Below are 26,477 nucleotides of genomic sequence, written 5' to 3' on the forward strand. Positions count from 1 at the left end.
TGAGGAAGCCTGTCACTGGTGTTCTACAGGAAATGCTACAGGGAGTCTGACAGGTTGAAAAGGAAGGACAAAGAACAGCTCTCAAACACATAAGTGTCACACCTACTTTTCACTTAAGGTTTATTTTGTTCTTATTTATGTGAACATATGTGTCTGTGTACATGTATGCACACCTGTGTGGGACCTGGCAGAGGCCAGATGAGGGGGTCAAAACACTCTGGAGCTGGAGTTACAGGTCTCTGTGAACCACATGATACAGGGCTGGGAACAAAACTGGGGTCCTCTGGAAGAGCAGGGGGAGCTAACCACTGTGCCATCTCTCCAACCCGGCAGTTTTCACCTAAACCTCTGGGTTTGATCCTACTTACTGTAAATAATTATTTTATTACTTGATTTAGGATGTGTGTGCAAGCTCAGATGGGAGACCCTGCCTCGATTTATAAGTTGGAAAATGATCAAAAGTACTTGATACAAACTCTGGCCTCCATACCACAAATACATACAGAATAAAAGAGAGATCTTTAATTTCAGGATCAATTTTGTTACATTCACTTTTCTATAGTGTTGATCGGATATAACTACTTGAATATGAAAAGACCCATTTCCACACAAGGAGACAAAACATTTGTGCATATAAAATAAAAATTAAAAATCAAAGCCAGGCAGTGGTGGTGCACACCTTATTTCCAGCACTTGGGAGACAGAAGCAAGCAGATCTCTTGCCAGCCTGGTCTACAAAGTGAGTTTCAGGACAGCAGAGCTAAACAGTGAAACCCTGTCTCAAAAAACAAACAAACAAAAATATTTAAGAAATCATACCCTGTCACTGATGCTATCAGATAGCTTCAAAAACACCTTTGGCGATCACACAGCTTTAGTCAAAGTAGTCCCTGAACTAAAATTCTTTTAAAGACATTGTGACTAACTGGGTTGATGAGACGGCACAGCGGGTAAAGACACTTGCTGCCACACCTGAAGACCTGAGCTCAACCCCAGGGCCCACAGGGTGAACCAAGAGGACCAGCTCCTGCAAATCACATGTAGCCTCCACCAGGATATACACATGCCTTAACACACAAGCACAAGCAATAATGAATAAACGTCAGCAAAAGCTGTTTTTTTTTAATTGCTAAGTTAGAACATGAATGTGAATTTCTGGGAACATAGAAAACTCAGTGGGTAAATGCACCTGCTGCCCAGCCCAGCAACCTGATCTGTAGCTGGGGCCCACGTGGCGGAAGGAGAGAACTGATTCCTACAACTTGTCCTCTGCTCTGACCTCCACAGGTGCACTGTGGGACACTCACCCCCCCACCCCCACACACACGCACACACGCATGTGCGTGCACACACACACAATTTTGTTTGTTGGTTTGTTTTAGTTTTTGGAGACAGAGCTTCTCTGTAGTCCGGGCTGTCATGGAACTCGCTCTGTAGACCAGGCTGGCCTCGAACTCAGAGATCTGCCTGTCTCTGCCTCCGAGAGCTGGGATGAAAGGCTTGGGCTAACAAATTTTTACCATTCTATTTATTCAGGAAACAGTAACTGGTTTAAAATCTCTCAAAAAAAGCTGTGCGACCCCCTCTTTTCAATTTTTCTGAGATAAGGTTTCTCTGCATTATAGCCCCAAGCTGTATCTTTCTAGACCAGGCTGGCCCGAACTCCTACAGGTCCAGCTGCTTCTGCCTCCTCAGTGCTGGGATTGAATGCATGTACCACCACAGCTAGCATATTTTTTTTTATGCTGACATCAAAGCATTTTTTTCCTATTCCAAATCCACTTAGAGGTCAATATTTTAATCTGAATTACTTAAAACCTCATCAAAGAGACTCACACTAATTCAGATTGAAAGCTGGGGGAAATTAAACCTTACCATATTAATAGACACTGAGGGCAGCGGGGTCATCTGTTCTACACAAAGGTGTTAGTAAAGCTCTCAAGAGAAAATCTTAACTATATTTTTAAAATGCTGAATTGATATACATCAGAATTTACCATTAATATTTATAAAACTGTATCTCACATGTGCAAACTTTCAAAGACGCATAGCAGTATAGAATTGAACAGTTCTAGAATCTTAAAAATAGGGGTGGAGAGATAACTGACTTGTGGTTGAGAGCACTTGAGGACCTGGGCAATTCACAACTGCCTACAACAGTTCCAGAGGCTCTAACACCCCCATCTGGCCACTATGGGAACTGCATGCACATGGGACATATACATACACACAGGCAAACCCCATGCACATAAAATAAAAATAAATCATAAAAAAAAAAAATACTTAGTCCTAGCCAAGCTGGAACTAAGAGATGTTGACAAAGTGAATTCTTGCTTTGGAGAAAGTCCAGGGTTTAATCCCTAGTACCACAAAAATAAACATAAATAAATAAAGCACAAGTATCTAAATTATCTGTATTTGGCTTTAAGCCTCCCATAAACAAAATACAAAATGGTGCATTAAATACTAGCCAATACTATCAAGTAATTTTAATATTCTTCTCAGGGACTTAAATGGCTCTAGTATAATGGGGTTGAACAAAATCTTATTGAGAAGAGAAGAGAGGAGAGGGAGGGGGTGAGGATACCAGGCACAGGGAATAAAGTGTTTGTCGCACAAGTATGAGGACCCAAGTTCAGATCTCTCCCCCTCACATAAAAGCCAGGTACAAGAGCATGCAGTGTAACCCCAGAACCAGGCAGACACAGGCGGAGGGTCTCTGGGGCTCACTGGCTAACTGACTACTGAGTTAACAAGCTTCAGGTTCAAGGAGTTTTCCTGTCTCTAAAAACAGGTAGAAAGAGGCTAAAGAACACACTAGATAATTGACCTCTGGCTCTACAAGTACACACAAACACATGTATCCACAGGCATACCCACGAACATGTACACACACACACACACACACACACACACACACACACACACACATTCCCACTCTCACAAACAACATCTTGAGAAAGATGAAGACAGAAATTTACCAGATTCCTTTCCTGTCACTAATAAGTAATCAAAAACAAATATTTTAAAAACAACCACTTGAAATTCTGTCTGCAAACTTCCTTGTGGGCTGGTACACACCAGTCAAGCCCAGTGCCTTCCCCTTTACTTGATCCTGGGACCCCGGGGATGTGCACCATCCACACCAGACAGTGGTGGCACATGCCTTTAACCTCAAAACTCGGCTTTGAATTTCAGACCAGCCAGTTCTACAGAGCGGTCACAGGACAGACAGAGCTACACAGAGAACCCTGTTTGGGGAGGCAGGAGGGTGCTACCCTCCTGGTATCATTTATGAGCAGAAGTTTAAAGGCTTCTCCTCAAAACCAGAGGAGGGGACTGCAGATTTACATGGAGACTTGTGTTCACCATTCGCCCACATGCTAACGCACAGCCAATGTTCTGTGGCCTGTCAGTGCCACAGAGTGTGCAGAACACCCCAATTCACTCTCCAGGGAAGAAGTTTCCTGCCATCCACAGAAGTATCAGTGGTCCTCAAACAGGAGTGTCTGGGTTTTTCCGGTTGTCACAGAGGACCTGGGAGGCCCAAAAGGCCAGGGATGCTGGAACACAACATGGGCGGCATCAGATGACACCACAGGGAGGCATTTTCTGGCCCAAATTTTGAACTACTCCAAAGCCGAGGAACTCTGAGAATGTCATCCACAACCAGAAATACCTTTATAAACAGTTTACTGAGGTGGGGGGGGGGGGTATTGGTAGCACAGAAGAAATATGTCCCTGAGTTTTACTACGATCTGAGTACCACGAAAAATTACAGAACAAATGCCAACAAGATGATTCAGCAGACTAAAAGGTCTTCCACTAAGCCTGAGGACCTGAGTTCAATCCCAGGCCCCACAGAGTGAAAGGAGACAACTGAGGCATGCTGTCCTCTGACCCCCACCTCCACACTCATCATCTATCATGTATGTGCACACGAATGCGCACACACATACACATATACACACACATCTAAATGAAGCTACAACAATTTTTATTTAAAAATCATAAAACAGTAAGAAGGCTTATCCTTAGGAGAATTTTTGCAAAAGAATATGACTTATCTCACACAGTCCTTATGGGGCTGGGGAGAGAGCACAGCCAGTCAAGTATGCACTGATCAAGTATGAGGTCATGAGTTTGATCCCCAAACTTACAAAGAAAGCCAGGCCTAGAGACACACACTTGTAATCCCAACACCAAAGAGGCAGAGAGACAGATCCTTGGATCTCACTGACCAGCCAGCCCAGCCTTGTCGCAGCAAACTCCAGGGCGATGAGAGACTTTATCCTTAAAGGGACAGACAGCACCTGAGAATGACACTTCTAGCCTATACAGGCATGCTAATCCACATATATGTGTACACACACACACACACACCGTATAAAGCAGAACCACAAGAGAAAATATTTAAATAACTACAACAGGGGCTGGAGAGATGGCCTAGTGGTTAAGAAAACTGGTTAAGAGGACCTAGGTTCAATTCCCAGAACCCACACGGCAGCTCACAACTGCTGGTAACACCAATCCCAGAAGATCCAACGCCTTCTTCTAGACTTACAGATGCTAGGCACACGGTCCACAGAAATACATGAAAACAAAAACACCCATACACATGAAATAATTTTTTTAAAAAAAGTGTCATACAGACAGCAAACGCCTTTAATCCCAACACTCGGGAAGCAGAGGCAGGTGGATCTCTGAGTTTGAGACCAGCCAGGTCTACAGAGGGAGTTCCAGGACAGCCAGAGCTACACAGAGGAACCGCATTTTGAAAAATAAAATAAATAAAACAAGTGTCACTATAGTTTCCTAAATAAAGCATTGAAAAGATTATCTTTTCCACATGCCGGGCACTAACCCAGTGTGAAACAGTGCCCACATTCCCCCAGTCTCTTCATTAATCCAACTGCTGTCAACATTGAAGCTGCCAAACATACATCTATAAACACTCTGGAAAGGGCAAGGCCTCCAGAAACTAAGGAAACAAACATTTTAAATTCATGCCTTCTGCTTAGTCTGTAAGAATTTGGCTTCTTAAACCTCATCAAAAGCAGTTTTTAAGAATCAGAAGTTTTTGGTTTTTCTTAAAAAAAAAAAAGTAAAGAATTTGTAAGGTTAGTGTAAGAGATGTTTGTCAGGATGTTGCCTCCGCCCTCTGCAAGCCCAGCCCAGCATCACAGCCCTGGAGAGGCTGTGGTCCATGTTTGAGCTGCTTTGCACATCATCTCCATCAACTGTGTCTGTGCATGCTGCCAGCATCACGCCAATGACGACATCACCAGCTGCTTCCTTTCTTAAGGACCAAGGTGTAAGCAATGAATTTAAAGACACTTTATAGCAAAGGGGACAGGCAATATAAGATAGACTTACTTGAGATGTTTTTAGGATTTGTTTGTTTGTTTTTCGAGACAGGGTTTCTCTGTGTAACGGTCCTTGCTGTCCTGGAACTTGCTTTGTGACCAGGCTGGCCTTGAACTCACTGAGATCCGGTCATCAAAATTGCTTTAATGTATTCCAGCAAAGGAGCTGGTTCAGCAGTTGAGCGGTTGTTTCTTGTTTTGTTTTGGGTTTGGGGGTTTTTTTTGTTTTGTTTTTTTGTTTTTGATTTTTCGAGACAGGGTTTCTCCATAGCTTTTGGTTCCTGTCCTGGAACTAGCTCTTGTAGACCAGGCTGGCCTCGAACTCACAGAGATCCGCCTGCCTCTGCCTCCCGAGTGCTGGGATTAAAGACCTGCGCCACCACCGCCCGGCTGGGTTTGGGTTTTTCAAGACAAGAGTTTCTCTGTGTAGCCCTGGCTGTTCTGGAACTCGCTCTGCTGACCAGGCTTGAACTCACAGAGATCTGCTTGCCTCTGCTTCCTGAGAACTGGGATTACAGGCAGGTGCCACCACACATAGCTTTTTTTCCCCCCAAGATTTTCTTTTTTAAATGTTATGTTTTGCCCGTATGTCTGTGTGAGGCTGTCAGAAATCCTGGAACTGAAGCTACGTGTGAGCTGCACTGTGGGTACTGGGAATTGAACCCAGGTCCTCCAGAAGGGCAGACAGATATTTAACCGCTGAGCCATCTCTCCAGCTCTGCTTGCTGCTCTTATAGAGGACCAGAGTTCAGTTTTCAATGCCCAGATCAAGATGTTCACAACTGCCTGAAACACCCTCCAGTTCCAGGGGATCTGACAGCATCCATAGGTACCAGGCATGTATGCAGTGTATATACTTGCAGGCAAGCATTCACACATAGGCACAAAATAAAAATAAATATATCTTCTTCCCAAAGATAGCAAGCATGACTCTCAACATGGCTGATTTTCTGCAAGTAAATCTTGATCGGTTCACTAAATGAATCCTAGCTAATTTCCTAGCAATGAGCCTAGCTGAACAACTCTGGCTCTAAGATAAAATCCTGTCTTCTCACTGCAGTTAAAAACATGGCTTTCACAGAGGTATCCTCAAACGTATTTGATTTATTAGCTGAAATATGCATTAAGCCTAAAGTCTTGCTTAAAAGATTAGTTTGCGGCTAGTCTCTTAAATTGCTGTGATTTTTCTCAACAGACCCAGCTGTTAAATTTGGGAGCACAGATCCTCAGGGGCTGTACAACCCCTGGCTATGAAGAGCTTTGGAATCATCAGAGACGGCTGACCAAAAGGGTATAGACCCAGGACCCTCGAGACTTCACTTAAAAAATGGACAGAAAGAAAACAAACACATTTGTGTGTGTGTGTGTGTCTTCAAGAAACATAGAACTTTACCCCCTTGCTGGATCCTGCTTTGTTTCCAATAGAGGAAAGAAGAAAAAAAAAAAACCACGAACTTTGAAGAGCTCAGAGGTAGTGTTACAAGTGGCAGAAAGTGAGATGTGAATCACACATAAAATCAGAAAAACTGGTTCCCTGACCCAGAGATTATCAGGCCCCTGATAAGCAGACCTTAAGCTGAGAGGTCTCAGCGCCCAGCCAGCCTGGGGAGAAGCCCGAGGCACCAGTAATTTAAACAGACCATCCGTCCAAACCACGTACTCTCAAGGAGATCAGAAAGCAGGAACTGCGTTTTATTTCTACAGGGTTGGCCGACCAGTCTCTCGAAATGTCTGTTTCCTTTTCTTTATTTTTCCGAAATTCAGCGGCTTTGAGTTCAATGTTAGAACTGCTGAATTCGGGCAGGTGACTGCTAAGAGCTCCTGTCTCATAGATACGACACTGCCCCTCAATGTGTACAAACCCCACTGGGACAAGAACAATGAAGAGAAATTTTGCTAGTTTGGGGTCCAGGATCCCTCATAAAATCCAAATAACTGACCTATATTTTCATATTCTTATTCTCTTTTCATATTGCCACATCACCCCCTTTTCCCAAACATAATGTTGTTATAAATGCTCTTTACATTTCTAATTAAACTTTGGGTGATGATTGATAAATTATTCTTTAAGGCAGAAAACCACACCTACAAAATAAAAATCCTCAAAACTTCATCTTAAACTGAAGTAGTAGCATTTTATTCACGAAAAACATATCTTACTAAAAGCAATAATTCTTCCTGGTTAAAAGTTACAGAAATGACTTGTCTGGCTGGGCAGTGGTGGTGCACGCCCTTACTCCCAGAACTCGGGAGGCAGAGACAAGTGGATCTCTGTGAGTTCGAGGCCAGCCTGGTCTACAAGAGCTAGTTCCAGGACAGGAATGACTTGCCTGAACAACTTCACTGGGGCTAAAATTAACCTCAAATATTTAAAAAAGAATTATGATGTTAAGAGAATACTTAGGTTCTTCCATCTACAATTTCTTTTTTATCTTTGCCCAAGATTTTAAAAAAGAAAAGGAAAACCCTAAGAAATATAGGCCAGGTTTGTGCTCTCGTCCTATCTGGAGGCTTCAATTTCCATAAAATGGAAAGGAAACAAACAACGAGCTTCCTGTTCAGTCCTCACTGATGGCCAGACTTTTACACATCACAGAATGCGCCCGCCTCCTCCTTTACTTCCCTTATCTTAATTTAAACTTGTTGAAATATGAGACTGCTTTAAGCACACTAATGCTCTCCTATGAGACTTATCTTACGCCAGCATTAAGAAGGCAAGGAAGAGCAAGTCGGCTCTCTGGTCATTGGGCATCCCTAAAACATTTTAATTGCGGTGTTTATACAAGGAAGGCTTAGCACTCAAGTAGGTGAAATTTTGATGTACTAAAACACAATACATTTACATTTATAGGCCCTATTTTAATTTTCTGATTACTATTGAACACAACTAGAAAAAGGGCTCCCCACATCCTTCCCCTCTCTTTTCTAATTACATGAAAGTGTAAAAACGGGAGGATAAAATGACCATCAATACAAAGGATTACTTAAAAAAAAAGTTACATATTACTTTAACCCTATGTTTTCCTTTTTTAACACGGGATTCCTTAGCAAAACTAAAGTAGACGCATTCTTTTGTGCTTGGGTGAACAACCGGAAAGCCAAGCCTCCAGGCCCTGGGGAAGAACCCTGCACCGATGTGCTGGGAGATAAGGCCCCACAGTGACACTTAAGGAAGGGCCTGCTCGCTTTCGAGTTTCTGCATTCCTCAAGAACAATTCATGGCAATAAGCAACTTTGCAGAAGAGCCACATGAAAGCTGGGGCCAATGAATGAGGGTCATCTGCTCTTTATCACAGGGTAAACCTCACCCCGGCCAGTGTCTAACCTTTTAACCTTGCCGATTCCTAATTTACACATGAATAATGGAATTCTGGCCCAGAGTGCAACTTTCCGCTTCTAGCCGCTAAATTCAGAAACTAAGACTCAGGCTGTGTGTTAAAAAGCCCAAGAGTGGCGCAGATTAAAGTTTTAGATTACAGGTAGCTACCACCATCACTAAAGCAAAAGCTGCATTCGCTCATAAAATCCCTGAGAAAACAAAAGGAACGCACTTGTACCCTGCTGTTATCAGCAAGTGGAAGAGCGAGCTTTAAAAACACACACAAAAACAACAGAATGCCCACTTAATGCTCCCCTCTTCCTGCTCACTTTGGATAACATCTGCACAGGAAGAGTGATTAAAGCCCCTGTCACAAGACACGGTCTCTTAACCAACAAAACCGTACGAATCCAGGATCGCGGAAAGCCTTCTTATTTTTAAAGAAAAACTTAAATTAATCCGCTGTGCGTTTTGCCTTTTAAAATTCGTAATAGTGACTGGCTGAAAGCCCCACCTAGAGCAGGAGGTGGTCTAGGCATTTATCTGGGGAGTTTGTTTCTGAAGGTCTGCGAGACGGTTCGCTGAGTAAATAAACATTTCTAAGACAGGGTCTTGATGTACAGTTCTAACTGGTCTAGAACTCCATCCCCCTGCCTCAACCTTCCACATGATGGGGTCACAGGTATGTGCCACACCTGACTTTTCAATCCAAAGTTTATACTTATACTATGAAGATTAGGTCATCTACTTCCCCACAATACTTTGTAAAGTGATCAATATGTAATTTGGTATTATTAATAAAAAAATTAAAGATACAAAAATGTGAAGGTACTCAAAATGTTGAAAGTTTTTTAAGTGATTGGCTGGTTTTTTTTTTTTATTTGAGTTTGGTTTAGGAGGTTAGAACCGAACCCTGACACTCATGTATGCCAAACACATGCTCTAACGCTGCATTACTAACCCAGCCCCCTGGTCCTAATATTTATTCATTTCAGATTTTATTTATGGAGTCAGAAAGCTGGGTGAGCTGTGGGATTCTATCAGGCTTCTCGGGAGGTCCTGGAAGCCAGTGTGGTCCTGATAAATGTTTGTCTTTTAAGCCCTGTCCACTCCCCTCCACCACCCACTTCCCCACAAAGGCAACACAAACTACAATTCCTTGGCATGAAAAAGTTAAAAAAAAATTCCACAAATATGAAAAGATGGGAATAGAAGAATCCCAGAATGACTGCTCATTACACAAGACTCAAACGCTGAACAGAGCATAAGGCTAACGTGCACATTCTCCTCAAAGTGATACTGTACAGGGAAGCCAAGAGTCAATGAAAAAAGCCAAAGGAAGACGGTAGGGGGTATTGGGGTGGAGTTTATCAGAAATCTTTCAGGGGTCTGTTCTTCTTTGGCAGGGGTGGGGCGGGGTGGGGCTTGGCAACATCTCTAACTTGCCAACATAACTCAACATAAATATATTCCTGCTTGTGGTTATTCTCCACAATTCATCTTCACCACACAATTACATCGATTACCTGAGCCGTGCCCCTGAGCTGTGCCCCTGAGCCGTGCCCTGAGCCGTGCCCCTGAGCTGTGCCCCTGAGCCGTGCCCCTGAGCCGTGCCCCTGAGCAGTGCCCCTGAGCCGTGCCCCTGAGCTGTGCCCCTGAGCAGTGCCCCTGAGCCGTGCCCCTGAGCTGTGCCCCTGAACCGTGCCCCTGAGCCGTGCCCCTGAGCTGTAGTTAAGTCACCTGGGAAACTCAAAGCTTCAAGCTTCCCTTGTGGAGATCTTGGATAACCCACTCCCCTAAGGGTTATGTGGTTATCTCAAGAACATGCTCTTCCTGTTGTATGCTTTATGAACAGGTCAGTGTGTGTATAGTGCGAAAACCTGCCCTTTGGGGGTTAACAGCACGGCCAGCACTGTAAAACTCTTCCCAACACCCCACTTTGTTGAGTGTGTCACCTGGTCACCTGAAGAGGTGGTGACCTTGTTCCCTTACTTGTCCCACACCCAGCAGCTACCAGATCAACCACCGCCCAATGGACCATAAGGCTGACAGTTGCTCGGATGATGTTAACACAGAGGAAATCCTGAGACAGCAGATTTTATGATAACTGGAGAAAACCAACAGATCTGGTTTGAATCCATTGGGCCTAAGAGAGGAACAGCCTTGATCTCCTTCCCTTCCAGCTGGAAATGCCTCGAAATACTTCAAAGGCTTGAGAGTTACTGACCAAGGCCCTCTCCTACAATCAAAACGCAGCACGGGCGGGCGATCTGAGAGATGGAAGGCTGGGCTGTAGGAAAGATTTAGCACTCAAGAGCCAGTCACACAGCAGAAAGATTTACTTGGGATTGCTTCCATTCCTCGATTTCCAAAAGACTGAGCTCTTACAACAGCTCTGTTGGCACGGGCTAAACTTCTTCATGTAATCCTTATAGTGTGCAATGTCTGAAATTTAGTCAGAGTCACCTGACGGTTTCAAGGCCTAATTTGGATTTAGGTCCCTACAACTCAAGTTGATGAAGTCTTTGCAGATTTCTCTGCAAGCCTCCTTTAGCACCGGCTATTAACATCTCTGTGAAATTCTTAACATATGTATGCTTTTAATGCTACTCATAAGCCAATAAAAAAAAATCAACCTTCTAGTAGTAAAAACTGTTACCACCAAGAAGACCTTAAAGACTTACTTGACAATGTCAGATGAGCTTTCTGACTGAGAATGGCCCCGTATTTGTTCACTGCCAAGCACTGATAAAATCCTTCATCCGAATGCTCTCCTCGCCGGCCTTCCACCTCACGGATGTACAAAGAGCCGTTGGATAGAACCTGGATCCGTTTATTTTCAGACAGTTTTGCTCCATTTTTCAACCACGTGACCTTCACGGGACCCTCTCCGTGAGCCTGACAATCTAAAAAGACCGGGTCTTTCCTCGTGACAGTTACATCCTGTGGTTCTTTCATGAAAAACAGTTCGCTAAAGCCCCACACTCCTGTAAAGAGAAAGGGAGAGAAGGCGGTTTCCAGAATTACAGGTATAAAGTCATTTAGCACACAACTGTAAAACACATATTTGTGGTATAAGGAGGTTCTCCAGGACCCTAATAACTGCAAACCCTTTCAACAAGTCAGAGACGTCACCCTTTACAATGTCTGCATTCAAAACACGGGAAGGTGCTGATACCTTCTATGAAGCCTAAGAATTTGGTTCTCAGGTTTCTGGCCTGAGACCCAGAATTATCAGAACTCACTAGCACAAGTCACTGGCTACTTTTACAAGCTTGTCAAAAAGATCTTGAACAGGGTTAAGTCATAAAAGTCTAATTTTACAAGAAATCATTAGCAAAACTCCAACTCTGTGAACAGGCGAGTTGATTTCCTTGTCTCTGGGAGTGTTCTTGGAAACCCCTGCACCTACTCCTTTGGGAAGTGCCTTTATCTTTGGTGACAAATCACAAGTTTGCATTTTTTTTACCCCCATCTGCCCTTTTACAGCAGGGATGCTATCTCCGCTCCTTAAGAGAAATCCATTTACTTCATTTCTGCCTAGCCAGCTAGGTATTTAAAGGACACACAATAGACTTTGAAAAGTTGGTAACTCTGGCTGCTTGTGCACAGTGGGTGATCGGATTAAGAAACCTTTATTTCACTTTTTTCGAGCTACCAACTGTTGGAAAAAAAATGCGTGACTAATTGGTCCTTACTGTCTAATAGGGATAGGAGATTGCTTAATCAACCAATACACATTTTTATCAGAGCAGAGGAAATGCTTTATCCAAGCATACACAAGTCGCTGGGCTCTCAGAATAAAGCATTTGTTGCATCTTGCATTTAGAGCAAAAGCGTGTTGATCTGGGCCAACACAAAGTTAGAGGTCTTGGTGGGAGATTTAAAAAAAAAAAAACACTTCTGGTTAGTGAGAAGCCCTGACTACAAATGCCCAGCAATAATTTATCTGTTTGTAATCAACACAGATGCTGGAACTTCAGAGTCTGGAACCCCTAACTTCCACTAAGGTCTGCCCAGGGCAGCTACCCCAACAACCGTGCAGCGTGCAACCACTCCGGAAAGACGCCCATTGTGTTTCTGAGCCGCATCCTACTTTGATCCTTTCTCTTGCTAACTGAAACTAACTCTTCCAGGAAAAAGAAAAAGGAAAAAGAAAAGAAAGAAACAGCAGTGCTTGTAACTTATAAATAAATAACTCAGGCCCCTGAACACCTTTTCGAATCTCCTCCTTTTCCTAACATTCACTGTACACGTTTCTGTCTCTGAAGAAACCAAGGTGGAAGAAATGGAGATAAATAAATTTATGCAAGTTTGTGCAAGGCTAATCTTGCGGTTTCAGGGACCTCCAGCCGGGACTCCAAAGTCCTACGTGCAGAAAGTAAGTTCTATCCAGACACCTTCCTCCCTCCTTCTCTGGGGGCACAAATGGGCCACAGAACTTTCAAGCTCCTTCTCGTTGCAATTCCACCCTCCCATCTCCTTGCTCAGTTTCGAGCTGCGGAAGCGGGGGGGGGGGGGGCCGCCCGGCTCCGCCACCCCGAGACTTGGGGGACCCATTGCAAACCCTGGAAACGGGCAGACAACCGCGGCGCCCCCTGCGCGGCGAGGCTGCCACTCAGGAAACAATATAAATAAAACCACGTGCGGCCGCGGCCCGGGACGCAGCGCGGAACCCCCAGGCTGGTCGCAGCGCGGACAATGGCGTGAGCAGGGCGAGTGGACAGCGGCCCCGGGGAGACTCGGCCTTGGCCGAGGAGCAGCGCTCGGAGAGCGCATCCCGAGGGAACCCCGGGCCGGCCGCACCACCCGGGGCATCCCTGCCCGACTCCCTCCCCGCGCACGGTCGCGCACACTCGCTCGGGGAGCGCGCCCACCTGGAACCCAGCCGAACGGCGGCAGCAGCAGCAGCAGCAGCAACAGCAGCAGCAGGGGCGGCATCCCCGGGCGCACGGGAGGCGCCATTCAGCGGGGCTGCGCGGGCATACTCCCGGGCCGTGCGCCCGCGCCCGCTGCTCCCGCTGCTCTTCTGGACCCGCAGGTCCTGCTACACCCGCTGCTTCGGCGTAGCGAGGCGACGCGCAGCTTGCAGGCGCACAGACCCCCGCGCGCGCGCGCGCCAGGCCGCGGGGACCACGCGCGTCGAGTCCAGCCCGGGGCGGAGGGAGGCTGCAGAGGGCGGCGTAGTGGACAGCCTGGCCGGCCGGGGACTACTTTCTACATCTGGCCCCTGGGCCCCGCACGGCGAGGTCGGCGCTGCTGGCGGAGGGACACGCTGCGATCGCTTGGGCGACCCCGGGGACAGGGGGGAGGGCCCCGCCGGACAATGCACCTGGGGGTCAGGCCCCCGCCCCTCAGCCTGCGCGCCACGGCCGGCCACCGGGCCACAAAGGCCAATCCTCCTGGCCGCGGCCAGCACTCCCCCCCCCCTCCCGGCCCTTCTCCCTCCTGCGGGCCAGTTGAGGATTCTGCACGGAGGAGGGGGGTGGGGTGGAAGGATGGTGTTGAGAGACGTGGAAAGGCCGGAGACTTCTCCCCTGATGGCCCCCTGCCCATCCCCCTGCTCTGCTCACCCGCCCAGGCCCCGTTCAGGAAAGTCCAGTTCCCACTTCTGAGGCTTGTCAGCGCCCCTGGAGGCATCCTATGGCGACACCCTCCCCCCCCCCAAACTACCACCCACGTTTGGAGACTTCTTATCATCTCCGGTTCCATCAGATACGGCCGTGGCTTGAAAATCATCTAAGAGAGACCTAAAATTAGCAGTTACCTTTGGGGAAGAAGTTTTTAACTCTGCTTCAAGAGCATTAAGTTTTGAATGTGCGAGAACTAAGTGCATAAAGGCCCTTGTCCTGGGAGTAGAGGCGAGATCAAGGGGTTTCCAGAGTTTGATATGCGAGGCCAGACTTTGATAGGTTACCTGCTTAAAAGTTAGGCTGATGAAAGGAGACACCAACGATGGGAATTTGTTCACAGCTCTTGGAATTAATTAAGGATAACCAGAGGAGTCGAAACGTACATTTAAAGAGGGCGTACAGGGGGGCTGCCGGGACGGAGCCTACAGAGTCTTTACACGTGGATTAGCGTTTGCTAATCCCGATCTAAATCTTTGGCACATGACGAGGGCACAGGCTAAAAGCTAACTTTAATTAAAGTCGCTGACGGAAATCTAGCCTTTGTCACTAACTGCCTTTAGCAAGTTTCAGGAATCCTTCTGATTGTGCGGGAGAGGGTGGAAGTGGGGGGTGGGGCTGGAAATCCATTAGGAGCCCCGCACTACTTACCCTCAAACTTACTTTAAAAAGTCAATCTACTTTGCAATTTTATTTTAACCCCATGTAAAACAACAGTACCCTTGCGACTCTGTTGCTTCCAAATGCGTCTTATAATATAGATGAGTTTGAACAATTTCTAATCCCCGGGGGGGGGGTCGTAGAAAAGGAAAAATTGTTTGAGGTACTAAAATGCAATAGTGCAGAAATCTTTTAAATATCGGTCATTGAAATTTACAGAAAATGAGGTACTTAACTGTTGGCCATTAAACTGCATTCTTGTTTGGATTGTTTTAAGACAGGGTCTCACTTTGTAGTCCAGACTTACCTGGACATCATTTGTATGTGGTCCAGGATGGCAGGAACAGGCTTGAGTCAGCATTCCCAGTCTGGATAGGTTTTTCTTTATTGTGTGATTATTCCTTCTCTCTCTTGATTTCGTATTCTTGGGCCCAACTATCCCAAGTGCCCCTGTGTCCTGGATAAGAGCTGCTAATAAGATGTTTTCATTCAGTTACACCCAGGAACTTTATGACTTGGAACCTGGTGTTGCCTTGAGGAAGGATTTTTGTACTGAGTCAAAATGAAGGAGGACCATGTAATACATGGTCCTGCTGAATCAAGTCTAACATCCACCCCACCACACTGGACAGGAAGAGTTCCTCTGAGTGTGTGTGTGTGTGTGTGTGTGTGTGTGTGTGTGTGTGATGTCATGTTGTAGGATTTGTGGTCTGTTCAAAAGTTTTCATATACACTCATTTGGCCTCTCATGGTAAACCTAGGACATAAATATAGAGATGTTGGAAGGAAAGGGTTTATTTCACCTCACAGATAACTGTCAATCACTGAGGAGGAAAGTCCAGGAAGGTACCTGGAGGCAGGATGCAGAGACTGTTGAGGGGTACTACTTCCTGACTTGTGCAGGTGTGTGTGTGTGTGTGTGCATGCAATCATCCCGGACCACCAACCTCGGGGTGTCACCACCCACAGTGAGCTGGGCCCGACCACATCAATCCTCAGTTAAGTAAACTCACCAAAGGTTTGCCCACAGCCCAATATGATGTGGGCTTTTTCTCAACTGAGTTTTCCTCCCCCGATGACTCTGGCTTGTGCCAAATGGACATAAACTAGCCATCACAGATGTGCTTATTAGTAATATTTAATTTGAAGAAATAGATTTAGTCAAGGTCCCCCACTGAGAAGTGATGACTAGGGGTCAGGATTCATGTTTTCTAATTTCCAAGTTTTACCTGCTTTTTGTATTGAATCCTTTCTCTTTAAACTTTCCTTTTTAAGCGATTTTTCTAGTACTAGAGTTTGAAGCTCGGGCCCCATATTTACTGGGAAGCGCCCTACCATCGAGTCACACCCCCAGCAGCCCCTTGTCTTTTCTATTTTGTACCATTTTTAAGGCTTACTTTTTATTTTTAGGTATGCATGGGTGTCTTTGTGTGGTTATATACCCAAGAGTCCAGGTACCCTGGAGGCCAGAAGAGAGTGTCCCCTCCTCTAGAGCTGATTTGCCTGTGTTGTGAACCTCCCCTCATGGGAGCTGTAAAGCAAACTCAGGTCCTCCGGGAAAGCTGCCTGTGTTCTCAACTGTTGAGCTAGCTCTCGTTTTGTTGAGAGAGGGTCCTATGTAACAGAGACTAGTCTTGAATGCCAGAACTTCGTGTGTTCCCCTCCCAAGGGCTGTAATTACAGGTATGTCCAGTTTATTCTGTGCTTGCAGATGAACCCCAGAGCCTCATGCGTGCTAGGCAAGTCTCTACTAACTGACCTCTATCCCCAGCCTCTCTTGTCTACCGGGAGGTGGTGTCACACACACTTAATCCCAGCACTCGGGAAGCAGAGCAGGCGGATCTCTGTCAGTTTAAAGCCAGCCTGATCTAAGGAGCTAGTTCCAGGACAGCCAAGGCTCCAGAGAGAAACTCTGTCTCCAAAAACCAAAAACCAGACAGCAAACAAAAAAAACCTATTCCCATGAGAATTTGCAGCGTATTTCTTTGAATAACACATTACATATCTCCTCAGGAATTGCTCTAACATATTGTTACTCTTGCATCATGTACTAGGTCCCACGGCTTCTTAAGAGCTTACGATCCAGCTCTTGCAATGACCCAGAATGTCCATCCGGAAGCATATGTTACATACATCAGAGATCTGAGTGGTAAAGCCTGGTTAGGGCTTTCTGACCCTCAACTTCAGATTTCAATATTGTGTAAACAAGTTACTGAAGGTCTCAAACCTAATCTAGTTAATGGAAGGAGGATAACAGGGATAGACTAGCATGTAGCCCCTGCACCTACCTCGCCCTCTAAGTAGTCGCCATCGTTACTATTTGATAAGAAGATAGTCCCAATAATGACAGATCGTCATCTCTTCAGGAAGTTCATTTCTGAGAGTCAAATCTGATTGACTTGGAGATGACTTAAATAAAAACTCCTCTAATGGCGCCTGTGTGGTTCTGAAGGAGTTAAGACATACCTGGTCTCCAGCCTCCTGAGGTTTCCCGTTAGGTAATGAAGTTTATTTTTTTATATATATAATGGATATTTTTGTTTAAAAATAAAATTGTTTTTAAAGATTTTATTTATTTATTATGCCTCCATGTATGCCTGCAGGCCAGAAGAGGGCGCCAGTTCTCATTACAGATGGTTGTGAGCCACCATGTGGTTGCTGGGAATTAAACTCAGGTCTTCTGGAAGAACAATCAGTGCTCTTAACCGCCAAGCCATCTCTCTGGCCCAATAATGAAGTTTATTAAGGCAACTACTAACAACTGGTTTGACTTTCCTATTCTGAAACAAGGTCATTGATTTTCAGACTGAAAAAGCAGATCATTCATTGGGCGGTGGTGGCACACGCATTTAATCCCTGACCTTAGGAGGCAGAATCAGGGGAATCTCTGTGAGTTCAAGGCTAGCCTGGTCTACAGAGATAGTTCCAGGACAGCCAGGGCTACACAAAGAAATCCTGTCTTGGGGAAAAAAAATAAGAAAAAAGAAAAAGAATATGTCATATATACTGAAAGTTAAGAACTGAAGGGGCCATGGAAATGGCTCAGTTGGTAGTGTGCTGCACAATTATGACCGCCTGAGTTCAGATCCCCAACACCCATGTAAGCCAGGCCCAGCAGTGCACATCTATGGCCCAGACAACAAGGAGGAGCAGACAGGTGGGTCCTGGGGGCTCACTGGTGAGCCAGCCTAGCCAAATCTGTGAATTCCAGATTCTGCAAGAGACCCTGTCTCCAACAAGTAAGGTAAAGGGGCTGGAGAGACGCCTCAGTGGTTAAGAGCACTTGCTTCTTCCAGAGGGCCTTGTTCAGTTCCCAGCAGCCACAGAGGCTCTTCACCCTCCATAACTTCAGCTCTAGGGATACAGTCACCTTTCCTGGCCCCCAGAGATACCAGGTACACACACGGTGCATCCACATGCATGCAGGCAAAACACTGTTAGGCATAAAATAAAAATAAATAAATCTTTAAAAAATTGAGGAAGATGTTCAACATCAGTCACTGACCTTCACTTATGTGTGCGCATGCACACATGCACACACACATGTGTAGAAACCCCATATACATGCTTGCACATACATGTACACACATATATACACACAAACTAAAATCTGAAGAAAAGTTGTGGGTTTTTTTTAATTTTTATTTATCTTTTTTGCAAAAACCAAAAACTAGTTTCATACGTTCAAATGGCCTGACAGCATCAAGAGAACCTACTTGCAGCATCAGGCTGTGGGGTGCTCTTTAAGGCCACTGACCCCTGAGCATTAGTTACCTGATGTGTGGATCCATGGTCTCTGGAGAGGATCACATCTCACAGACAGTTAGAAAGCAGCCAACCATGGACTTCTCAAATAGGAACTGAGCTTCCCTATATAGTTAGAAGAGCACACCCAGTGAGCATCCTGAGCCATGATTCTCTCTTCAGAAGTCCCTCCCAGGCAAGGCTAGCTGCTTATTTAATTTATTTATTGTGTGTGTGTGTGTGCGCGCACATGCGCGCCATTGCACACAGGTAGAAGTTTGTAGTGGATAATTTCTCCCTAAAGTCTAAATATTCTCCTTCCCCTTGCTTACATCCACACTCTGAGACCTTTCCTTTTTTTTTGTTTCCATTTTTTATATATATATATATATATATATATATATATATATTGGTTTGTTTTTCAAGACAGGGTTTCAGTGTAGCTTTGGAACTCGCTCTGTAGACCAGGCTGGCCTCAGACTGAACTTAAAGAGATCTGCCTGCCTCTGCCTCCCGAGTGCCGGGTGCTGGGACTAAAGGTGTGTACTGCCACCACCCTGCTCCTAATCTTAACTATACTTATGGAGAAGGCACAGAGATTTTTGTCTAAAGTTTTATGGCATTTTTATGCCACATAATTGGCTGTTCATAGTCAATCACTTAGCAGCTGGCACCTTGGGGGTACAAACCAAGCTCTGATCTACTTTGTCCTTCTTACTGCATGAAGGAGAACTGCCTTGCAGTCAAGAACTAAACAGATACATTTTTAAAGATATGTTTGTGTTTGCCTGCATGTAAGTGTGTGTACCGTGTGCATGCCTGTTGTCCAAGGAGACCAGGAAGAGGGCACTGGATACTCTGGAACTGGAGTTAAGGGTGGTTGTAAACCATCATATGGATGACTGAACCAGGTCCTCTAGAAGAGCAATACATGCATATATATATGTATATATATATATAGTACAACATTCTGCCTCCATGTATGCCCACATGCCAGAAGAGGGTGCCAGATCTCATTACAGATGGTTGTGAGCCACCATGTGGTTGCTGGGAATTGAACTCAGGACCTCTGTAAGAGCAGCCAGTGCTCTTAACCACTGAGCCATCTCTCCAGCCCGCAATACATGCTTTTAACTATTGAGCCACGTGAATAGATGTTTCTTTTTAAAAATAATTTGTTGAGGCTGGAGAGATGACTCAGAGGTTAACAGCACTGGCTGTTCTTCCAGGCCTGAGTTCAATTCCCAGCAACCACATGGTGGCTCACAACCATCTGTAATGAAATATGGTGCCCTCTTCTGCATACATGCAGACAGGACACTGTGTACATAATAAATAATAAATCTTTAAAAGTAAAAAACATAATAACTCATTTAACTTTATTTTATGTACATTGGCGTGAAGGCATCAGATTCCCTGGAACTGGAGTTACAGACAGTTGTGAGCTGCCATCTGGGTGCTGGGAACTGAACCCAGGTCCTCTGGAAAAGCAGCCAGTGCTCTTAACTACTGAGCCATCTCTCCAGCCACCCAGATATTTCTTCTGTGAAAGGATAATGAGGTACTATAGATTAAAGAGATGGATGTGGGACTGGGGATGTAGTTCACTTGGTAAAAACTGACCCAGCACACACAAAGCTCAGGGTTCTCATCCACCAAGCAAAGTGACTCATGCCTGTAACCCCAGCACCCAGGAGGGGGAGGATCAGAAACACAAGGTCATCCTCTACTAATGGCAAGTTCCAGGACAGCCTGCCATGCAGGAGGCCCTGTCTTAAAACAAGCAAATGAAAGCAATTTCCAGAAAGGTCTTTGAGAGATTTCGAAGTTCCTTACTTGAATTGTCACTGTCTAGAGTACAGTGATTACTTCTGCCTTTAGGACAGGTTATCTGAACTTAAATTTAGCATAATGAAAAATGATACAGTGTATGACAGAAAGAATTTTTCCCACTGGGCCTATTGGAACAGGCTTGTGATTCCAGTTACCCTAGAAGCTGAGGCAGGGAAATTGCACATTCGGAGCCTGCTTGAGCTGCAGAGTGAGTTCAAGACCAGCTTGGGGAACTTAGGGAACTCTTTCTTGAGATTAAAAAGTAAGAAGAAGGCTGGAGTTGTCCTTCGGTGGAGCTCTTGTTCAGCACACATGAGGCCCTACATCCAATCCCCAGTACTAAAAAAGAAGAAAGATGTATTTCCCACTTCCGGTAGCTAACAAGGGAGGAAGATAGAACCTAAGGGTTTGTAATGCGAGTATTTGTTACAGAATGGTTTCTGAGAGAGGGGGTTTAGGAAATCAGAGCTAGAAGTAATTTGCCAGTTTCCAGAACTGAAGAGGCCCCCTCCACAGATACTGCCGTTCCTCCTCTGCTCTGCATGGCCAGTAAACCACCGAGACTGGCAACGCTGGAATGTGTGGTAGGTGGAAGAGGTAGACATGGTGACGGACCACCAGAGCTCAGCGCGACATTACACTACGTTAGAGACACCGAGGCACCGTTCTGATCCGCGAGTCCAGCATGAGGACCTGAACACCTATCACAACGAGATCAAAGACCCCATCCATCACAGTCCATGGCTCTGGGAAAGTCTCTGAATGTTTTAACCTTGCCTTTTGGCTTCTGTAGTTCTGCTTCTGGTAAGACTCAGGGCTACAGTCGGGTCCAGAACACACAGTGTGCTTGCCAGCTCCCAATAAAGACTTTCTATTGACTTAAGCCCATATCTAGGTTGTCTTCTCTGGTGGATACCTCACAACAGCATAATGTCTACTTTCTGGTTAATTCAGTTGCATTTGATGGATGGGATTAAGATTTACATGCAGGAAAATTAATGCCAGCACTTAGGAGGCAGAGGCAGGCGGATCTCTGAGTTCAAGGCCAGCCTAGTCTACAAAAGGAGAAGCCCTGTCTCAAAAGAAAGAAAGAAAGAAAGAAAGAAAGAAAGAAAGAAAGAAAGAAAGAAAGAAAGAAAGAAACAAAGAAAGAAACAAAGAAAGAAACAAAGAAAGAAACAAAGAAACAATTCTGACTTATTTACAGTTTATAAAAAGAGACCCTAGCTCCTTGGCTGCCGTTGCACACTCAGGCTGATTCATTGTTGCATACTGTCCAGGACAAGGACAGGGTGAGCTCACATCTCACCTGATCAGACTAGGTTGAGCCTCTTGTGGTTATCCCAGAACCTCACACTGTAGAAGCAAGGACAGGCCATAATGTGTGTTTGCTAACCAAAATAGCAGTAACATCAACACCAGCAATAGACAATCAGAGAGATCCCCGGCTAGGAAAGGTCAGAAAACTTGTGGAAGGTCACACACAAGCAAATGAAACGTGCAATTGAAAGGAGAGCTTGCCCTTTCGGTGTCTTATTGATTTGGGTGTCATTGCCTCCACTCACGCCGAGTCTGCTGCCAGCCACCTGCTTATCTTTGACAGTGTTCATTGATCTATGGTAGGCAGGATGTGCTGCTGATTGAACTTTTTTTTTTTTTAGATGGGCCTCCTGTATTTCAGACTAGTCTCTAACCTGCTACATAGCTGAGGATGACCTTGAACTTCTGATTCTCCTGAGTGCTGGGAATGCAGGGGCTCACCGCCACAGCTCTCTTAGGAGGTGCTAGGGTTTGAACCAAGGGCCTCGTGCATGTTAAGCAGTCATTCCAACCACTACACTCTATCTGTAACCCTTAACTAAGCCCCTTCTTTTCTTTTCTTTTCTTCCTTCCTTTTTTTAAAAAAAAATTTCATTTTGGGGCCATGTGGTGGTGGATCTCTGAGTTCAAGGTCAGCCTAGTCTACAGAAAGAACGCCAGGACAGCTAGGATTACACAAAGAAACCCTGTCTTGGAAAACTAAAATTACATTTTGTGGCTAGGCTCAGCATTTGAGAGCACTTGCTCCTGTAAAGGACCCAGGTTTGGTTCCAGCACCCACGTGGTGGCTCACAAGCATCCGTAACTACAGTCCCAGGGAACCCAATGTCTTCTTCTGGCCTCTGCAGAAATCAGGTGTGCACATGGTGCACATACATACATGCAGACAAAATACTCAGACTTGAAAAATAAATCTAAAACAATTTCAAATACCATTTATTCATTCATTTATCTGTCTGTCTGCCTGCCCCTCTCTCTTTCTGTGCATGTGTGCCACTGTAGATGTGTGGGAGGTCAGAGGACAGCTTTGGGGAGCTGGTTCTCTCCTACCATGTGGGTCCCAGGGATAAATAAAAACATGTAGATTTTGTTTGTCATCTCTTAAGGGCTTTGCTAGAACCCCCAAATAAAAGATCACTTGGGTCAGAAAGATGGCTCAGGAGGTACTTACTGCCAAACCTAAAGACCTGAGTTCAAATTGGGATTTATAAAATTGATCATTACTTGTCTTCAGCAAAGATCTTCTATTTCTGTTAGAGTTCTATTCCCAGCTTTGCTTGCTATAATACAAGAGGTGGAGGAGGAGAGGAAGGGAAATGGGAAACCTGAAGATACTGATGGAGGGGTCATAAAGGTCTCTAAAGTCAGACCGATGGGAAGAAGGGACACAACGCTAACCCTGAGAAGTAGAAGTAGTAGAAGAAAATTACACAGCAGAGGAGCTATGGTCTTGAGAAAGTTTCCGTGCCCCTACCTGTTCTACTGTGAGTCTCCTGCCAAGAAGACTGTGCCATCTGTTGAGCTGCTGGGCAGATGAGAAAAGAGCAAGTGCCGAGGAGGGGAGGGAGTACCCTGTACAGAGATACTGGCTGTGACACCTTCATGCTCCATTAAAGGCTCTCCAGGGGACTAAAGGACTCCAGCTTGCTGCTCCTTTTACGACTGAACTCGGAGAGTGCCCCAGGCCCCAACACCTCTGTGTAGCACCTAGCTAAGTGCTCTGCACACAGTGCTGGAGGGGGGTCCCAGATTTTATAGAGGAGGGTGCCCTACCTTTAAAGTCCTTCTTGCCAGGTAGGAGGGTTGCTTGAGGGTTGGGATGGGTCTGTGGGCACCAAGTGGAGAACAAAAGAAAAGCTGCTTCCCAGACAGAGGTCTTTAAACTGTGCCCACGCCCTCACCTGGGCAGCATTTAAACTCAAGCTTCAAGGAACAGAATTCTTTTTGAGCTCCCTGCCTTACCAAACCCTGACGTGAGAGAGAGATTTGTGGTGACTTCCAGCTGGGATTCGCTGAAGTAACTCATCAAAGATTTGTCCAGGGAGCTGGGCGGTGCTGGCACACACCTTTAATTTCAGCACCAGGAAGGCAAAGGCAGGCAGATCTCTGTGAGTTCGAAGCTAGCCTGGTCTACAAGAATTAGTTCCAGGACAGGCTCCAAAGCTACAGAGAACCCTGTTTTGGGAAAAGAAACAAACTAACTAAATAAATAAATATGAATAAATAAAAATAAAAAAGATTTGTCCAGGACTGGGGGTGTAGCTCAGCTGGTAGCCTGGTCTGTGGCTGAGGAGATGGAAGTTCCACTGGGAGAGCACTTGTTTTACATGCATGAGGACCTGGCTCTTGTAACCCTAGCACTGAGGAGGCCAAACAGGAGGGGAGGGCCCTGGGACTTGCTGGCCGGCCAGCATGTCATTTTTATCCAGCTGCAAACCAGTGAGAAAAACTGTACAGAGAGAAGACGAGGAGAAGAAAGAGTAAGAAGAGGAGGAGGAAGATCAGGAGGAGGAAGAGGTGGGAAGGGACTGGGGTGATCTCTCAGAATTAGCCACCCAAGTGTGAGGCTGGAGTTCAGATCCAGAAACTACATAAAATGTTCTGGCAGGTGGGACAGTCACCTGTCATCCCGGTGCATGGGAGTCAGAGAAGGAATCATGGGAGCAAGTTGGCTAGTCCAGCTAGGCAAAACGGTGAGCTCTTCATTTAGGGTCTCCAGAGCCTCCACATGTAAACATGCAGCCCCCAGAGCCTCCACAAGTGAACAAGTGGTCCCCAGAGCCTCCACAAGTGAACATGTGGTCCCCAGAGCCGCCACATGCGAACATGCAGTCCCCAGAGCCTCCACATGTACATGCAAACATGCAGTCCCCAGAGCCTCCACATGTACACACAAACATGCAGTCCCCAGAGCCTCCACATGTACACACAAACATGCAGTCCCCAGAGCCTCCACATGTACACACAAACATGCAGTCCCCAGAGCCTCCACATGTACACACAAACATGCAGTCCCCAGAGCCTCCACATGTACACACAAACATGCAGTCCCCAGAGCCTCCACATGTACACACAAACATGCAGCTCCTAGAGCCTCCACATGTACACACAAACATGCAGTCCCCAGAGCCTCCACATGTACACACAAACATGCAGCTCCTAGAGCCTCCACATGTACACATAAACATGCAGTCCCCAGAGCCTCCACATGTACACACAAACATGCAGCTCCTAGAGCCTCCACATGTACACACAAACATGCAGCTCCTAGAGCCTCCACATGTACATGCAAACACGTGGTCCCCAGAGCCTCCACATGTACATGCAAACATGCAGCTCCTAGAGCCTCCACATGTATATGCAAACATGCAGCTCCTAGAGCCTCCACATGTACATGCAAACATGCAGCTCCTAGAGCCTCCACATGCACATGCAAACACGTGGTCCCCAGAGCCTCCACATGTACATGCAAACACGTGGTCCCCAGAGCCTCCACATGTACATGCAAACATGCAGCTCCTAGAGCCTCCACATGTACACACAAACATGCAGTCCCCAGAGCCTCCACATGTACATGCAAACATGCAGTCCCCAGAGCCTCCACATGCACATGCAAACATGCGGTCCCCAGAGCCTCCACATGCACATGCAAACATGTGGTTCCCAGAGACTCCACATGTACATGCAAACATGCATCCTCATGTGTGTCACACAAAAGGAGGTAGAAACAGAAGTAAAAGTTCAAGTCATTCTTAATTGAGTCTGAGGGTAGTCTGGGGAACACAAGCCCATGGACTGTGTCTCAAAGGGAAAAGGAAGATGTCTACAATTGGTATTTACCTCCATTAGGGGACTAGAGAGATGGCTCAGCAGTTAAGGGTTGGAACGCAGGGTGTCAAGCTTGACACCAGGACCCTTACCTGGAGAACCATCTCACCAGTCCTAGTTTTATGATTTTTAAAAATAAATACTTAGCATTTTCTTTTTTCTACTTCTGAAACAATCGTTGCTTTCTTTGTGGTTTTCTTGTATGGGAGATTAGCTTGTCAATGTCTTTCCTGCAGACAAATCTAAAAACCATGGCGGTCAAAAGGACTGTCTAGTGAAGAATGTGGAGGGTGAGCTGGGAAAGGTGGACGTGGGGATGGAAAATCCAAGGAAGAAAATTGGGGCTGTCGCTGAGATGCTGGGAGCTCCTCAGGCACACATGAAGCACAGGGTTGGAACCTGGTGGTGGCACGTGTCTTTAATCCTAGCACTTGGGAGGCAGAGACAGGCGAATCTCTGTGAGTTCAGGGCCAGCCTGGTCTATAAGAGCTAGTTTCCAGGACAGGCTCCAAAGCTATGAAAGCAAAGATGGCTCATTTGTTTCCAGGCTGCTCAGACTCAAATAATCACATAGAAACTATATTAATTACAACATTGTTTGGCCTATTAGTTCAGTTTTTTTTAAAGATTTATTTATTATGTATACAACATTTTGCCTCCATGTATGCCCACACGCCAGAGGAGGGCGCCAGATCTCATTACAGATGGTTGTAAGCCACCATGTGGTTGCTGGGAATTGAACTCAGGACCTATGGAAGAGCAAACGGTGCTCTTAAC

At 45.8% G+C, this 26,477-nt stretch overlaps 1 protein-coding gene across 1 annotated transcript in view; it reads right to left on the reverse strand.

Moving 5' to 3' along the window:
* Positions 1–13,650, reverse strand: part of Prtg (protogenin) — a 108,061-nt gene extending 94,411 nt beyond the window's left edge. Inside the window, exons 1-2 of the mRNA XM_075967753.1 lie at positions 13,563–13,650; positions 11,370–11,672 (exon numbers count right to left, since the gene is read on the reverse strand). Coding sequence (XP_075823868.1) covers positions 11,370–11,672; positions 13,563–13,650 — 391 coding nt within the window. The remainder of the gene's footprint in view (positions 1–11,369; positions 11,673–13,562) is intronic.
* Between the last annotated feature and the right edge of the window lie 12,827 nt (positions 13,651–26,477).

Source organism: Microtus pennsylvanicus, chromosome 3, assembly GCF_037038515.1.
Source record: "Microtus pennsylvanicus isolate mMicPen1 chromosome 3, mMicPen1.hap1, whole genome shotgun sequence".
Taxonomy (NCBI): Eukaryota; Metazoa; Chordata; class Mammalia; order Rodentia; family Cricetidae; genus Microtus; species Microtus pennsylvanicus.